The sequence below is a fragment of the Zonotrichia albicollis genome, chromosome 1 (assembly GCF_047830755.1).
Source record: "Zonotrichia albicollis isolate bZonAlb1 chromosome 1, bZonAlb1.hap1, whole genome shotgun sequence".
Lineage (NCBI taxonomy): Eukaryota > Metazoa > Chordata > Aves > Passeriformes > Passerellidae > Zonotrichia > Zonotrichia albicollis.
In genome coordinates this window covers 54,247,937-54,264,178 of record NC_133819.1, presented here as the reverse complement: position 1 = coordinate 54,264,178, position 16,242 = coordinate 54,247,937, and the positions used below count along the sequence as shown (strand labels likewise).

Genomic DNA, 16,242 nt, shown 5'->3' with positions numbered 1-16,242 from the left:
GCATCCACTCCTCCTGTTCTAAAACCTGAGGACAAAATAAGATACCCAAACAGCAGAGCCCCGAGAAGTCTATTTTACTTCTGCCACAGGGAGATCTAAACACGACTGCTGACTTTCAGGCACACTGTTTGCTCCCAGTGGTTGGTCATGTGCATACACCCTCAAGCTTTGTAACCAACCAGTTTCCCAGGAAGTCCCTGAGATTAAGCACAGGAGTTCAACAGATTAACTAGTTTGCTTGTCTGGGGTTGACAAAGGCTTCGGGCTTCCCAGCGAGAGAAAACTCATTAGCCTTCCACATCCTGCTTTATAATTAGATCAGTTAACTTGTTTTTTAGTGAAATGAAGGGGTGTGGGTAGAGGCAAAGGGACAAAGACATAGACTGTAAGTTACCTGTCAAGAAGTGACATTGAATAAAGGTCTTTTTCAAGGGCCTGCAAAGCAAGATATCCCTTAGCTTTCATTTCGCTGGGAGAGAAAAAGACAATTTATTATTTTTGTAAGTAAATGAAAGTTAGGCTATGAATTTCAAAAGTTTTTGAGTAAAAAATAACTGCAACCTGTTTCCTGGAATTTGATACATATTTGACAGGTCTTCTAGAATCTTGCCAAAGGCATCATAGTTCTTCATCCTAAAAAAAATGAAATAATGACTATCACTAGTAAATGAGATAGAACATAACTCTTTTATACACAACTTAATAGAAAAGGCACCATTTTAGAGTGACAGTGGCCCCCTCCTTATCAGATCAAGCAGCAGTACTGATTTAAATTTTCTTAGAAGATACCAGAAAATGTGAATCTTTGATTTTGTTGCAAGCACTGTAATTATAGCTGAAACTGGCACTGAAGTAGGCACTACTGAAAGCAATAATTGTACATGAAACACAAATATGACAGCTTATCAGCTGCAAAACATTTTTCCTGATATTCCAATAAAGCTAATCATGTAGTACTACCTCCCTAAGACCTTGCATGCATACATTGATCTTAAAATATCAAAATTGTATTAATGCTGCAATTCACAGCACCATGTGAGAGAGACAGACCTTAAATATAACTGATAGATACATCAATCAAAAAAAAAAGAAAAAAAAAAAGGGGGGAAGTGTCTTGGTTTGTAAATGAATGGTTCAGACTGCTCAAACCCCAGAACTGCTGTGGATTCCAACGTGGTGAGGCAGCGTGGAGCAGTGTTCAGACTCACCCACCTGTGCTTAAGTAGATTTTATGTGAGTTTTATAAGCCTTACTAGACTCCGGTGTGCAGTCACACAGACAGCTGTGTGACTGCAGTGTGGAAGATGCGACCCATCTTTCCTATGCAGATGTGGCAGTAGTGTGGATCGGCAGAGACAAAATAGGCCTGCCTGAACTTTTACACTGGGACAAACTCTTTCAAACCTGGAACCTAAACAAGTCACTCAGCTCTTCTCTGTCTCTTTCCAGCTGGAGTAGTGTGGAAGCAGGGAAAAAGGAGGGAAGCAGGCATGTGTGGTACAGAAACAGACACAGTACTAGCCTATGCATTAGCTGGCTGGTTCTTAAAATCTTAATTTTATAGTTACTTTGAGACTGATGGGAAACATTACACATATAACAAACTGCCTTACAACCAAATAAAATACTACACCAAGAGGTGTAGAAGGGATACCTGTGCTTTGTAACAAATCTTAACAAAGCCAGGAAGGCAGAAAAGCAGCACCCACAGTACCAATGGTAACTATATACCAGTGATCAAGAGCCAGACTGCTGGCATTAACATCACTGGAAGTCAAAAGCCTAGGAAAATATAAGTTCAAGTTTTAAGTCATAGCTGTTTACACTCATAGAGCTAATATAACTTCATTTCTGAGGAAAAAAGGGGGCTGAAAAAACTGATGATGAGTAATACAAAAGATTAAACACTCTCCTGGTTTGAGAGGAAGTGAGTGGGATGCTGTGGTCAAACCAATAGATGCTCAGATTTGAATACTGGCACCTGATGTGGCCACTGAGGACATGGATACGCCTCTGAGAACACAGGGGTTAAAAGCAGGGAACTCCCAGGAAAACTTTTTCTCTCATAGAAGCACTGACATTGCAGCAGCATCAAACCATGACAGGTTCCATCCATGAAAGAGGTCATAGCTCCGCTGCCTGGCTGCGGGCTGGGCGGGGGAGAGGAAGCCGTGCGGCTGGGTGAGGGGTGAGGTGAGCCAGGGCCCTGAGGCTGGAAGAGTGGAGGAGCATGGAGAGGCATCGGGCAGCCGCCCACCCACCAGGAGAGAGAGAGAGCTGGTGTCTGTTCTTGTGCCACCTTGAAATTTGGTAACACGGCCAGCCAAGAAGGAAAAGGGGGGGTGTGGCAAGAAGGTGCCCAGCAGGGCAGCCATGGGAGTTCTGGACAGGCAGAGCCTGAGATTTTTAACCCTTTTCTTGGATGATGGAAACCTTACAAATGCTAATCCTCCTGGAGCTGAATGAGAAGAGAGATAGAGATAAGAGCAAATGGGCCATGAGAGAAGTGGAGAAGAATCTTAGGTGGGAGGAGATGATGGAGTGGCCTTTGGCTGGACTTTTCTTGTATAGCCATGGACAGAACCATTTTTCCTGTGACACAGAGACTGCATTTAGGGGGCAGGCAATGGCTTGGAGCCAAGAGAGTGCAGTGATGTTATGTGAAGGAGTGCGCGAACAGAGACAATGGGTGAGGAGGGTGGTGGTGCCCTCTGTCTTCAGGGAAGAAGAAGATCTCTGTGTTCGAGACTCCTTGACCCCAGCGTGAATTTGGGAGGGACAGATGTCCCGAAAGTGAGAGACTGTGCTTTTTTTGGAACTGGGCAAAGCGCCCTTAAAAGGGGAACCCTAGAAGCAGCTCTGGTCCATGTGCAGTGGTGAGAGCACTGGACATGGAAGGAAGATGTCACCATGGCAAATGATCTCCAGGTGGTGCCACGTGTGACAGGAAACACAAGAGGTCTCAACTGTGCTTCCAGGGGAAGCCTATGGCACAAGAGAGACTCCTCTCTCCTTGATGAACTGAGAATTGATTATCTAAAGGGTGGTGATGGACTGAGAGTTGATGATCTGAGGGATGGATGTATTGGGAATTTGGTGGGGGGAGGAGGAATGCTTTTCGAAGGTTTTCATCCTTTCTGTGTGTTTCTTTTTACATATAGTTATAGGTTAATAAAGTTTTCTCTTCTTTACTCCTAAGTTGGAGCCTGCTTTGCTCTATTCCTGGTCACATATCACAGCAGACACCAGGGAGAATGTATTTTCATGGGGGCACTGGCATTGCGCCAGTGTCAAACTGTGACAAACACTAAAGGTGAATGATTATTCTTTCTCTTTTTACCTTCCCTATCTACTATTCGGCCACAGGATTTAAGAATCCAATTTCCTAAATATACTCGTTATTATTAAAATCTGTAACCTTGATCATATTCACTGAAGAACCTGTAAAATGGACTTTTAAAGTGGTGGCCTGACCTGGAACAGCAACTATTAAAACATGGTAATAATATATATATATATATATAGTGCCCTAATGCTACATGAGAAATTTAGGGTCACATCTCCCCCTGTGTATTTGCAAAGAAACTCAGGCCATGTGGTACCACCTTGCTTTCATTGCTTTGAGAGAAGCCTGAAGGACATGCAGTTAAAGTATTTGCATAAGGACAATACAAGGGCTATTTAGTATTTGATGGAAGGAGGAGAGGAAAAGTAATGCCTAGTTTGTATGTGTAAATCTGCCAGTTCTGAATTGTCATCATCATTCCATTACCAAAACTGTGAGTCCAAGTAGCTCTATAATTCTTAAAATCAAGACAGAGGCCAGTATTCCAAAGCTGTGTTTGACTGGCAGCTAGAGCCAACACCTTGGGGATTACTCTTTACCCTTGCTCCATTGAAGCAGATGCATTTGATGGAATGACTTGAGAAATAAATAATGCCTGGAGTATCTTTACAAAATTATATTTGCTGCAGTTTTAGCCTTGAATTTACAAATTCAAAGCAGATAATAATAGTTATAAAGACAACCAACTTCCATTATGGAGGATTGGAACCAACTTCCCACAAAAAATGTAATCCAAAACAGTGTCAGTTCTATTGTCTTCTGGATTGTTATGTTATTGTACCCTGATCCTCTTTCCTTTTTCCTTTTTTTTTTTTTTCCCTCTTCAGTTTTTACCCTGGAATGGTTCTAACATGAGGAATTCCTTTCCATTCAACATGAAACCCTGTATGTGATTCTTTACCTTAGAAGCTGGACCAAATCATCACAAACCTACAGGAACAAGAGACAGGAGTTTCATATTTCTTGCAATTTGTGTCACATCTTCTATAAGCACTTCATTAGTAATTATAAGCTTGATGCCCATTACTTTTAAGTAGCTGTATGGTTAGCATAAAAAATATCCCCAACACTCAAAACCAAGACTAACAGTGCAATAGTTAAAAAAATATTACTATAATAATTGGAAGAACAAAGGCTCTGTGAAAGAGGATAAAATTAACAGAAATATTTTGTTGATAACTCTTTCAGAAAAAAAAAAATGCATCTTGGCCAGTTTTTCTTTTATTGGTTGTGCTAGAATTCTCTGAATGTGCATTTTCATTCTAATGATATTGTCCAGCACTCACTGATCAACAGACCTGTGCAGGTTAAATGAACAAATTGAAATTTCAGGGCTGACTTAAACTAAAAATAATGGACAAAAATTAACTCCAAAGTAATAACTGTAATAATGTAATCATTTGGATACTTAGTGACAAAAAACAGAGTTTATGTCCCCCAACTCTCCCACAACAGCTTGTTGTTATATCTTGGACCGGAAGGGTTGTCTGTAATTCTGTAACAACTGCAGAACATGATATGTGAACTTCAGGGTGATATTCTGTGAATGATTTAATAGAAATTTTGCCAGAAAAACATCCCCACTAGTGGAAATACATATACTCCTAAAGAAGGCAGAATAGGAAAATATTTTAAGCCCCTGTTATTTACTGTATACTGGTTACATCAAAGCATGAAAATAAAAATATTTATGCATGATACCACAAAATTCTTGGAAGGTGAGTCTGTCAGCTGACTTTTACTGTAATACTTAGCACTAGTGTATTTAGTTTCTGTAACTGAGTTGTAAGTTTAGGTGAGAGATTCAGATGCCTAAAGAGGTAGCTAGTGTCATGAACAGGCTTGCATGTGTGACAAGACCAAAAGGAAGTTAAAACCTTTCTGACATGACAGCTGGAAGCCAGGTGGGAGACTACAGGGTCATGAGAGACAGAGAAAATTAATTTTACCACAGGAGCTTCTTCAAAGTGAGCCAACTTTACATCCATCACATCTCCATCCTCCTCCAGCTGAATTTCTACATAAAACATCATTGATGTTATGTAGCAGGTTGTCCCACTGGGGCTAACATGAACAGTAAGTCTGAGAAGGATGAGAAAAAAAAAAAAAAGCTTGTATATATAAAAATTCTGTCACTTAAAAAAGGAAATAAGTATAGTTCACTTGGTCATGGGAAGAGACACCACGGATGCTTCAAAAATAACTCTTCCTTGGCTCAGCTTCTGAAAACTATCCAACCAGGCGTGTATTTGTGCTCTGCTCTTTGCATTATCATGTTGGTCAGCTCAAAACTATTAACCTTGGTCTGTAGCTTTGGGATGTAGGCATTTATACCCTCTCTTTACCCAAAAACCTTCTCCACAAAGGGGTAATCAAAATAGGCAAATACACTCCTTTGGAACACTGAGCTAAAAAATAACATTGCTGACAAGCCATCCAGATAGTATTCCTCTCTGGACTTGAGGCCATGCCTGCTCATTTGCATTTATTCATAAACAAACTTACCCTTTTTGTCTGGATAAACGTTCCAACACATTCATCACAGAAAACATGGATTGAGCTGCAAAAACCAGAAAGGCAATTTAATCAAACTGCAATGATCAAGGAGTAGAACCAGTATTTTCTTGTTTTAAAGAACAGGTAAGAGGAAAACAGTACCTCTTGAATGTCTTGTTATTAATGACAACTAATGACTAATAAGTTCTGTGCTGTGTAGCAAATATTCTCAGGCTTTAAGATTACTATAGCCTGAAGGCTTAGCCCAAAGATGAGTTGCAAGTCTCTTGTCTCTTATCCACCTCTGTGTTTGTACTTTTGACCTCTTTGTGAAGAACATCAGTAGAGAAGGATTGGTAGATTCCATACAATATTTTTAAAAATGTACTTTGAGTTATCCAACAGCTCATTACCATTTAGTGTCCTCTGTATCTTCTCCATGCATGAAAGCAACAGACCATCTGGAGCTTTACTGACGGGCTTTCGCAGTGCGTTATCCTAGCACATTTGTGAAAACAAGAGACAAAGAAAGATTCCTTAAATTACTAGCTAAGAGACAGAGCACACAGATGCCCCGTACAACAAACCTCTGATTATTTGTTTTTGTCAAACACAGAAGTTACCTACGATTGGAGCTATCTCTGAAATGGCTGCACTGAATGGATTTGTCAAGGTATTATTGTGCAGTAATTACATACCAGATGCCTTGGAGCAAGGAATGGCTTTCCATTCCCCTGTCTTTTGAGCTGATCACTAGATCTGTCAGCTAATTGCATTGTGAAGCTAGAGATAAACTAAGAAAATACTTGTGTTTTTATTTTAGAAAAAATCTGCCTGAGTGAATAGAAGAGATCCAGTAAGTGCCACAGAAGTACTTGGTTAGATTAGAATACAAGTTTCAGCTTGTGAAGCCATTCACTTCAGTGGCAAGCAAACTCTCCCAGGTAGTCTTCAAGCTCTTGCCTGAAAACTTCTCAAATTCCACATTTCAATTTACAAAGAACACTCACTGCTGAAGAGTTTTCACTTTGTTCAAATTCAGGACATTGTTTTCAGAGTAAGGCTTGAGTTAAGCATTAATAAAAAAAAGCGTGGAAACAAATGGGAATTTTTATACTGAGCTCACAGCAGTTGTGCTAATCTGCTCTTTACAACAATCATTCTTAAATCAGCTACTGGAAGGGCAGGAAGCATGGAATGGTATATTACAGCAGCAGAAAGTCTAGATAGCAGATATCAGACCAGTTTCTAAAATACAATATTTCCTCCTAGTCCTATAGGCAATAAATTCTCCTTACATACTATGAATATGGTAATGATAGTGAATGTAACCTCAACTGGTAGACAATCAATACTAACTCCTGAATAGTTAAAACAATGTTAAAACAATGTTAAAACAATGTTAAAACAAGTTAAAACATTGCAATAAACATCCCCCTAAAGTGTTAAAATCAGACAGGAAACTTTATAACCCATTGTCCTAAGAAAAATGGGGAGCCAGGCTATACGAGGCACCAGGTTTTTCTGGGGATTATCTTTTGGTTGGTTTTGGATTGCATGGGGTTTTTTGGTTGGTTGGTTTGCCTTGTTTTTGAAAGTCAAGCAATTTTTTAACTACCTTGGAAACATACTCTTATACCACATATCCTTCTCTCACCTAATCTGTGATTCTTACCATGCAAAAATAAACAAGTCTCAGAGTTTCAGTCCATGGCCTTTGTTGGTATTTTAAACGCAACTGTTCCATTAGAGCATTTGTAGAAATAGCTTTTACAACACCTGAAAAACATGCCAAAATGTTCTAAATATAATGGCAACCAGAAATGCTGGAGGAGGACAAATGTAAAACCTTGCTAAGATCATAGATGGTATGCTTCAAAGAAGGAATAAAAAATTTTTTTACTTGAATTTTGCACATACAAACATCTAATTTGTGTAAGACTTTGACAGAAAAAGAGCAGAGAGAGATTTGTATAGCAAGTATTCTCAATATTAAATACAGATATGCAGCCAAATCTTCAGTTTGTTAAACCATTAGGCTTTCTTTACCTATGCACAATTTCTTATGTATATTCTTTATAAATACCAAGGCTTTGCCACAGACTTGAGATTTCCAGATACACCCACCTAGAGCTCATTAAAGCTCACTTTAATTAGAGATAAAAAATTGGAGACAATTTTCTATGATGAGGGTGTTAAGACATTGGAACAAGTTGCTCAAAGAAGTGGTGCGTGCCCCCTCCCTGCAAACATTCAGGGTCAGGTTGGACAGGGCTTTGAACAACCTGATCTAGTTGAAGATGTCCCTGCTTATTGCAGGAGGGTTGGAGTAGATGGTCTTTAAGGGTCCCTTCCAATCCAAATTATCCTGCACTTTTACAGAGGATAATCTCAATGAAGTGGTGAAACTTTTTTGTTTGTTTGTTTTTGGGGATGGCAAGGAATGAGAATGGGGCTGGGAGAAGGAATATATTCAGTCCATCATCTATCTCCCTATAAATATTTTTTCTGGCCTAACACAGAATCTAGAATCCAGAATCCAGAATCCAGCTTTACCTCCATCAGGAGAGAAACAGGAGTGAATTTCCTAATACATCAGTCTGAGACAGGCAGGAAGACTCCAAAGTTATAAATAAGAAGAAACTGAGTCCTGCAAGATGCCACCCACTTTGCTCTGCCCCAGAACCAGAAGAAATATTACCAAGGGCTTCTTTGACTTAGTGGGCACAACAGCTGCAGAGATCTGGCCCCTTTGAGCCAGAGGCACTACATGGGGAAAGACAGATGGAGAGGGATGGCCTTTTGCATACACCAAGGAGGGATAGTGAGAAGGGACTGGCAGCTTCTTCCTCCTTCAGAGAGGATGACAGAGCAGCAACCACAGTTCCCTATAAATCAGGCCACTTCAGCCAGCTGGAGGAAGAGGGAGAGGGGACCCCAACCAGCTCTTGCAAGCACACTTGCTGGGAGCATGCCCCGACTCGCCCATGCCTTCATGCTGAAAGAAGGGCTGCAAACCACCCTGTATCTCCACTCACACTGCAAGAAACCAAGGCTTCTATTTGTAGCAGCTGCAACACAGCACCCATAGCTGCTGTGCAAGGCAAAAGTCTTGCTCCTTCAAAAAACTGGTCCCCAGGGATTTGTGTTTGAATTTGGGGCTTGATAAGCACAGCAACATCACCTCTGCTACTTTTTACAAGAGGTACCCTTTTAGCCATGTTCTTCCACATCTACAGCATAATGTCTATCTCCATCTTTTCAGAAGGTGTAGTATTCTCAGAGGCTGAATTTAACTGGGGGACAAAAGCAGGGGAAGGTATGATAGTAAAATTCACTCAGCAAAACAGGAAAGCACTCCAAAAGGGGGAGTTTGGCTTGCTTTACAATGTACAAATACAATGTTTTCATTGCATTTCTACAAAAATGTGTATATTTTGTGGCCATCTCAGGTTGCAGTCTGCTTGTGCATAGGAATCAGTGCACAATGGTGGTGTGAGGTTCAAGGGTTAACCCTGGACCTTTGAACAGGCACTAGCTCGAAATGTGGTTACTTGGGAATGTTCAGGTCTACAGCAAGAAGAGCATATCTCGTACATAACCCCTGGGTGGCACTGTTTCAGGATACCTTACAGCAAACCTGCTTCCAGCTATTATCCGTCATGCTGCAGTACTGGAAATCGTCTCATACCACATAAAATAGAGTATTTTTGACTTGAATGTAGGAACCTGAGTAGAAACTACATAGTTCATTGGCCTCAATAAGATTACAGAAAAAAACTAAGCATGGGCCTAGGAATTCCAGGAGAAGTATATGTCAAAAAGTGGTATTTGTCTCCAGACAGGTGTCAAGCATACTAATTAGAGAAAGTCAATGCAGCCTGAGTGAGTTAAATATATTTGCACTTCAGCTTTTACAAAGGAGGTGAAATGTGATGAAGTAAATTGATAATGTAATTCCACACTTGCGGTAAATCACACTTCTGTAAAATTATTCATTTGGTGTATGGTCTTAAATACTAATTTACTTTTTAACCTGACATTAACAGTCAACACAGGTATCATCATAGCTATAATAATGAGCTTTACCTGTTAATTGGTGCATGAATTTAAAAACATATTTTCAGCATTTCTAGGGAGTCATTTTAGCTTAGGTTTGTTTGAACAACCTATTGAAATGTTTTCTGCTGAGCAAGAACATGTAGGTTGCCTCAGTCCAGATCACAGGAATGGGTATATGCAAATACGACATACCACAGCTTGGTACTGCTTAATACTTTTGTGGCATTTTTCATAAATGTTTGTCCAGAGCTCTTTGGAGTCTCTGTGACCTTGATACTAACTCCAGTGGTTTGATCATGTCCTGAATAAGCAGAAAAGTAAATTATTTGCTGATTATCTTGAAGAGAACACTTCGAAAATAACAGAAGAAAACATGCCACAGCTTACGTGATCTGCATAATAGCTGCTCTGCAAATAAACAGAGGACTTCAAGTTTAGTTAGTCACAGTACAGTATGGCTGATAAGCCTAAAATACACTTTAACTTTTAAACAAAAAAAGCCATTTCCATTGTGCTCAAATGTATGTATTTAGGTAAACGAATTTGTACCATTTTTCCAGGATAGAAACAGTGCCAAATTTTCATAACAAGACAAATATTCCAAGACAATTATTAGTCCTCACATAAAATTGCAGGACTGGAAAAAATCACATATGAGAAACAGAAGCTTAAGTATTGTCAGAAAGTTCCTCACAACAAGGTGCTGTTCCAGTATTCAGAACTGTTGTATTGAATTACTGCACTCGAGAGAAGAGTTAAGAGTGATGAATAATTAAAAATGGTCTAATTATAGCTTCTCGGGCATATTAAATACACAAACATTTAACTGGGTCAGTTCGTGAAATTAAAAAAAAAAAAAACAACAAATGGACAGGCATTATCATGAGTATAGAAAATAATTGGAATTACTGCATGAATCCTACATGCCCACCTGCCCCGGATTACTCTCTCTGACCGTTCATCAAAAACTGCTGCTGGAAGAATCTTTCATGTGCACAGTTACTTAATAAGTTTTCCCCAGATTAAATCCTCTTTTGCTCTCAAATAATTGCAGGTTATCTTATTCCCTTTTAAAGAGTAAAACAGGTATGCTTCTTCAGGTACCTTTTGAGAAATTAATTATTATTACTACTTGGTTGATTTTTGTCATGATTGTCTGCATCTTGCTAAATTCCTGATTCTGTAATATGCTTCACAATGCATGGCCTGGGCACATTGTGATTCATATGAAAATGGCATTTGTAATTTCATAGTTCTAACATTTCTGATAATTTTTCCATTTCATTGAATGTTAATTTTTCTGAGAAAGAACCAACATATTGCTCATTCATATCCTTGCATTAAATAAATTATTTTTTTCAGTGAAGATACTCTAGATTTATTATAAAACATAAGCAACTTTGGCTTACTTTTTATATAATGGATGCATTTTAGTGACATCATTTCAGAAAATACTCCAGTATTCCATAATCAGTGCATTATTGGTGGGGTTTTTGTTTCTGGTTTCTTTTGGCACACTGGGAGTTGCTTTTTTTCTATTATTCCTATATCCAGTCTTGATTCTTTTTCATTTAAAGCATAAAATCAAAATAAATCACCAGCAATATATCTTCATGGGCCTGCATCCAGCACTTTATTGGAATTGCATCTTTCCAGAAGCCCTCAGCTGAACTGCTGACCAGAGCAAACAGCAGCTACGTAACAGCCCACAGTAAGTCTAAATACAGAATTGGGGCCTTGGGTACTCAGTGAAAACCACTGGTTGCAGTTAGAACTGCATGATGTGTAAGAGATGTTGCTGTAATTATGAGGTCAGAGCTAAAACTGTGCTCTTTCACAAAGTGCCATGGGATTTTAGAGTGATCAGCAGTGACAGCTATAAAACGGGCATGTAACGGGAACATGAATCAGTGTTTACAAAAAATGATGAGCATTCAAACAATTCCTTTATCTATCCTAGGTGCTCTTTCATCTAAGGCAGGATTGAAGTGTTGCTTAGCTTTTATGACCTATAGTTTAGTCTGATATGGTCTATAGTTTATGGCTTTACAACCCATAAAAACTACAGTATGCTTTGCTTTTCATTCAGTCTCTACATCCTCTCCTCAGTTACACAGTGTGAATATTTAGCTCCTGAGAGTAACATCAGAATGTTAGTGGCTGCATTTTATTTCACTACAGCCATATAGACTGAGCCAGTTTTACTTGACAACACTGAATAGCACTTCTGGCACTTAGTCTGAGACACTTAACATTGGCAGGATTTGACTGTTTCCTGCTTCTTCACTGAAAGTGAATTAAAATTCTTCAAAGCTGTATAGACAAACATCAGATAAATAGGTTCATAGCAAATTACTGTGGATATAGAAACATACTGACACAGACAGGGCATATCTTTTCCTCATAGTCAAGATATGGCTAACATTTGATTTGTACTTGACATTAGCACTATAATCTCCAAGTAGTTATTGTATAAATCTTTTTCCAATGGCCCTAGATCCATGTAACCACAATTTAAATAACCTCATGAAAGAACATGTGAGGGCTGCCTTCACATGTGTGCATTTGCTCTTTTCAGGGTTTCATAGGACACCATGATTGCAATTCATAAATGAACATTTTTGCTTTTTCTATATCTCTTATATTCTCAAGAGTCTTGTTTGTGATCATTTTTATAACTAAAATCAGGTGTTGCACCATCATTCATGTTCTTTACTGACATCAGTCAGCATTAAATCAATGGAACTAATCACTTGAGAGCTGCCACAGCTCTCCCTGAAGAGAGAGATAAAATGAATGTAGCTGGCACATAATCTGCACAAAATGGCAAAATTAGTAATACCCATACTATGCTGAAGGTCTACATTGAAAAGGCTACTGGTAGAAGATGAGGATGGAGGAGGAGGGAAGGAGAAGTGGGAGCTAAGAATTAGTTGAGGAGCTGAAAATAGTGATGAGAACTGGGGAGATCACTGAGGTAGAGAAGAGGTGCAGTACAGAAAGAAAATAATTCTACTTAAAGGAGCCTTACGCCAGTATGCCTCAAAGCTAACCACACAGGAGCCAGCTTATTATCTTGTTTTTCCATACTGGGATGCAGAGAGATGGGGAGAGGAAGTGACTCCTGAAACCCTGGCCACAGAACTAGAAACCAGACTGCAATTTACCTGACTCTATTCTAGCACATCCTGTAGCACACAGAAGAAAGAAGGAAACTAGCAATGAAAGAAAGGGACTAGAAAATCACCAGAAAAAGGCATGAAAAGAAACATGATATAAGTATGAAGCCATATAAAGTATGAAAACCAGAATTAATAGAAAAAGAATATGAATAGCAGAAAATACATAGGAAGGAAAATACTAAATAATTATATAGAAAACAGCAAAATCTGAAAAATATACAAAATTTTGTGTTATTTTAATAACAGAAAAGTGAGATGAGTTTAGGTCTACTTTAAGCTATTTTAAACCAATATTAGTTTGGAGATGATTGTTCAGCTTAAGGGTTCTGATTGAATGCATACAAGGATATGGATTATATAACATGCAGACTAAAAAAGAAACAGTGCTCAGTGGCAAATACTGATTTCAATAAAATAGCATGTGGGAAGGACTCATTTTTCAGGAAAGGCAATACCATAAAGGAGCTCAATCCCAACAAATGCCAATTGAAGATATTACAGTGGTGCCATGGAGACTGGAACTCCATATAAAGTACACATTTTACATCATTCTATATTGTGACACTGTTTTTCATATCTTACGTTTTAAAACTGAAACTAACTATGAAGGCTTGTTATAAAAACATGCAATACACATTCAATTATACATTTTAATGCTTTTATATTTTTAGACACTTGCTAATTCCTTAATTACCTTCTTAAAAATGTTTAGTCCATTCTTATGTATTATGAACCAACTTTGCTGTAACCCTCAACTCTCAGATTTCCAGATTCCTAGTCACTTACTAGAATGATATAATTTGTCTTAGCTCTGTTGAATGACAAGATGAATGACTGCAAACTCATCATTACTCTTTAATTCCTTGATATTCAAGTCACTTAACCTCACTTTCTCTGTAGAGATGATGTATTAGGGGATGAACCTTTTGAAATTGTTAAGAAAGCTGTAAGTGTTAAGAACCATGACTAGCTCAGATGGAGTACTGAGTCATTTGGACAGATAATAGAGCTAAGGAAATACAAGAATCTTATTGCCCAAAATCTTATTACAGTCATACCACTATGGTTTTTTTAGGTGTATATATTTGTTTGCAAGTGTAGGGATACACATGTGACAAGTTTGGAGTCAGCCACAGATGATGTGAAGCTTCTGGAAAGCTGATAGATTATGTCCTTGCACTGGTCAAGGAACAAATGTCCACAAAATGTCCACACAGCCTCTGTGTGTGTTGATTTGTTGCATTCAGAATCTGTACTGCATTACATATTTATTTATCTGCGCACATCACAAAAACATTCCCCAGGCTGTATGTGCTGAAAAAAGCATAAAGAAAGGTTGTGCCTTTCTGAAAATTTTGTATAATTTTCAGAGCTTGACCTCTAATTGTAAAAGACAGATGAAAGCTGGGATGGGAAATGGAGGGACTGGCCAAGATCAGAGCTAATTAGCGACACTGTGAGGGTACGCTGTAGTTTAACCCCAGCTGGCAAGTAAGTATCTTGCAGCCCCTCGCTCACTCCCCTGCGGTAGGGTGGGGGGATGGCAGAGAGAACCAGAAGGTGAGAAGGCTCCAGGGCTGAGATAAAGACAGTTTAATAGGGAAAGCAAGAGCCACGCGCTGCGAGCGAAGGAAAACAAGGAATTAATTCACCACTTCCCATGGGCAGGCAGGGGTTCAGCCACCTCCAGAACAGCAGAGCTCCACCATGTGTTACTTGGGAAGAGAAATGCCATCACTCCAAATATCCCCACTCTTCCTTCTTCTTCTCCCACTTTTTATGGCTGAGCATGACACTATAAGGTATGGGTCATATTGCACATCTCTTTGGACAATTGTGGCCAGCTGTCCCAGCTGTGTCCCCTCCCAGCTTCTAGCATGCCCCCGGTCTCCTCCCTGGTGAGACAGTGTGAGAAAAGGCCTTGAGGCTGCATAAGCACTGCTCAGCAGTAATTCAAACATCCCAGTGTTATCAACAGTGTTTCCAGCATAAATCCCAAGCATAGCCCCACACTATCTACTGCAAAGCAAACCAACTCTACCCCAGCCAAAACCAGCACAGAGCAGAACTAGGATTATATGAATTCCAATCCAGCAATCTGTCACTTAAGACCTGGAGTTGTACTGCCTAACAGCAGGCACCAAAATAAACTTTGTCATATCAGATTTTCCTGCTAGTTTTCAGAGAGAAAGGGAGACCTGACACCCCCCAACAGCAGATGCCCCACTGCCTCAAGACAGCCATCACTCAGTTGTGTAAAGTGGGAGCCACATCCCAAATCTGTCCTTACGCATGCCAGTTGTATACCTCAAGAGCAGTATGTCCTTAAAAGCTGACTGTTCCTTACACAACAGCACAGAAAAGCACACAAAGTTACAAACTTGAGGAGTATGAGTATGTTAATAACTAGTCAAGTAATTGTTTAACATATTCTTCACTCATTGTTACTTATGTTTTCCCACAGCTAATGCAAACTGAAGGTGGATAAAAGCTTCTAGCACTTTCCTTTTATTGGGAGGGGTGATTCTGCTCAGAATACATGTGCATTTGGGCTAGGTGGTTTCTTTTCAACTGGCCTGCTACTTAGAAACTCCATTAATTCACAAATACATTTTATGCATCTTTACACACTGGTAAAAAATGTTGTCTAATAAATTTGAATTTCTTCTCTCTAAAAGAGAAGAAATTAACTATAATACCAGGAAATCCTACCTCCATGTATTGATTTCAGTTCAGCAATACTTCACAACACAAAGGCTCATACACCCACAGACCCAGCAGATGCCAAGGTAATCAATTCTGGGCTGAAATAGGAGGGTGCCCTCAAGAACCAGTAAGTGGTTTTGTTCATTTACTCTTTTGTCCCTTTGAAAAATTAAGTCTCTTTCACCCTGGAAGATTTATTGAGCACTTGAAGGAAGAATGGATGTTTTATGCATGATAAGATGGTTTTAGAAAGAATGTGGTTCATTTATTCATGTCAACAGAAATCTAAGATAAAATTACAGTGTTAAATTATGCATAGTTTATATATAAATTGTGTGCTACTAAATGTGTTCTAAAGGGAACAAATACTTTTTGCTCTGTGGGAAAGGAAGTTGCACATCAATGTTTTTCCCAAAGTTTCAGACATGTTTTGTCTGACATGTCCACTGT

General features: G+C 39.1%; 1 protein-coding gene across 2 annotated transcripts in view; it reads right to left on the bottom strand.

The window, feature by feature from the left end:
• LOC113459267 (mediator of RNA polymerase II transcription subunit 1) overlaps window positions 1–16,242 on the bottom strand; it is a 28,407-nt gene that overhangs the window by 8,465 nt on the left and 3,700 nt on the right. Inside the window, exons 2-7 of one of the 2 annotated variants that reach the window (XM_026793427.2) lie at window positions 6,256–6,340; window positions 5,852–5,906; window positions 5,296–5,428; window positions 4,248–4,276; window positions 562–633; window positions 395–469 (exon numbers count right to left, since the gene is read on the bottom strand). In XM_026793427.2, coding sequence (XP_026649228.2) covers window positions 395–469; window positions 562–633; window positions 4,248–4,276; window positions 5,296–5,428; window positions 5,852–5,906; window positions 6,256–6,340 — 449 coding nt within the window. Of the gene's footprint in view, window positions 1–394; window positions 470–561; window positions 634–4,247; window positions 4,277–5,295; window positions 5,430–5,851; window positions 5,907–6,255; window positions 6,341–16,242 lie in introns of those variants that run through there. The other variant, XM_074541519.1, reaches the window with a different exon arrangement.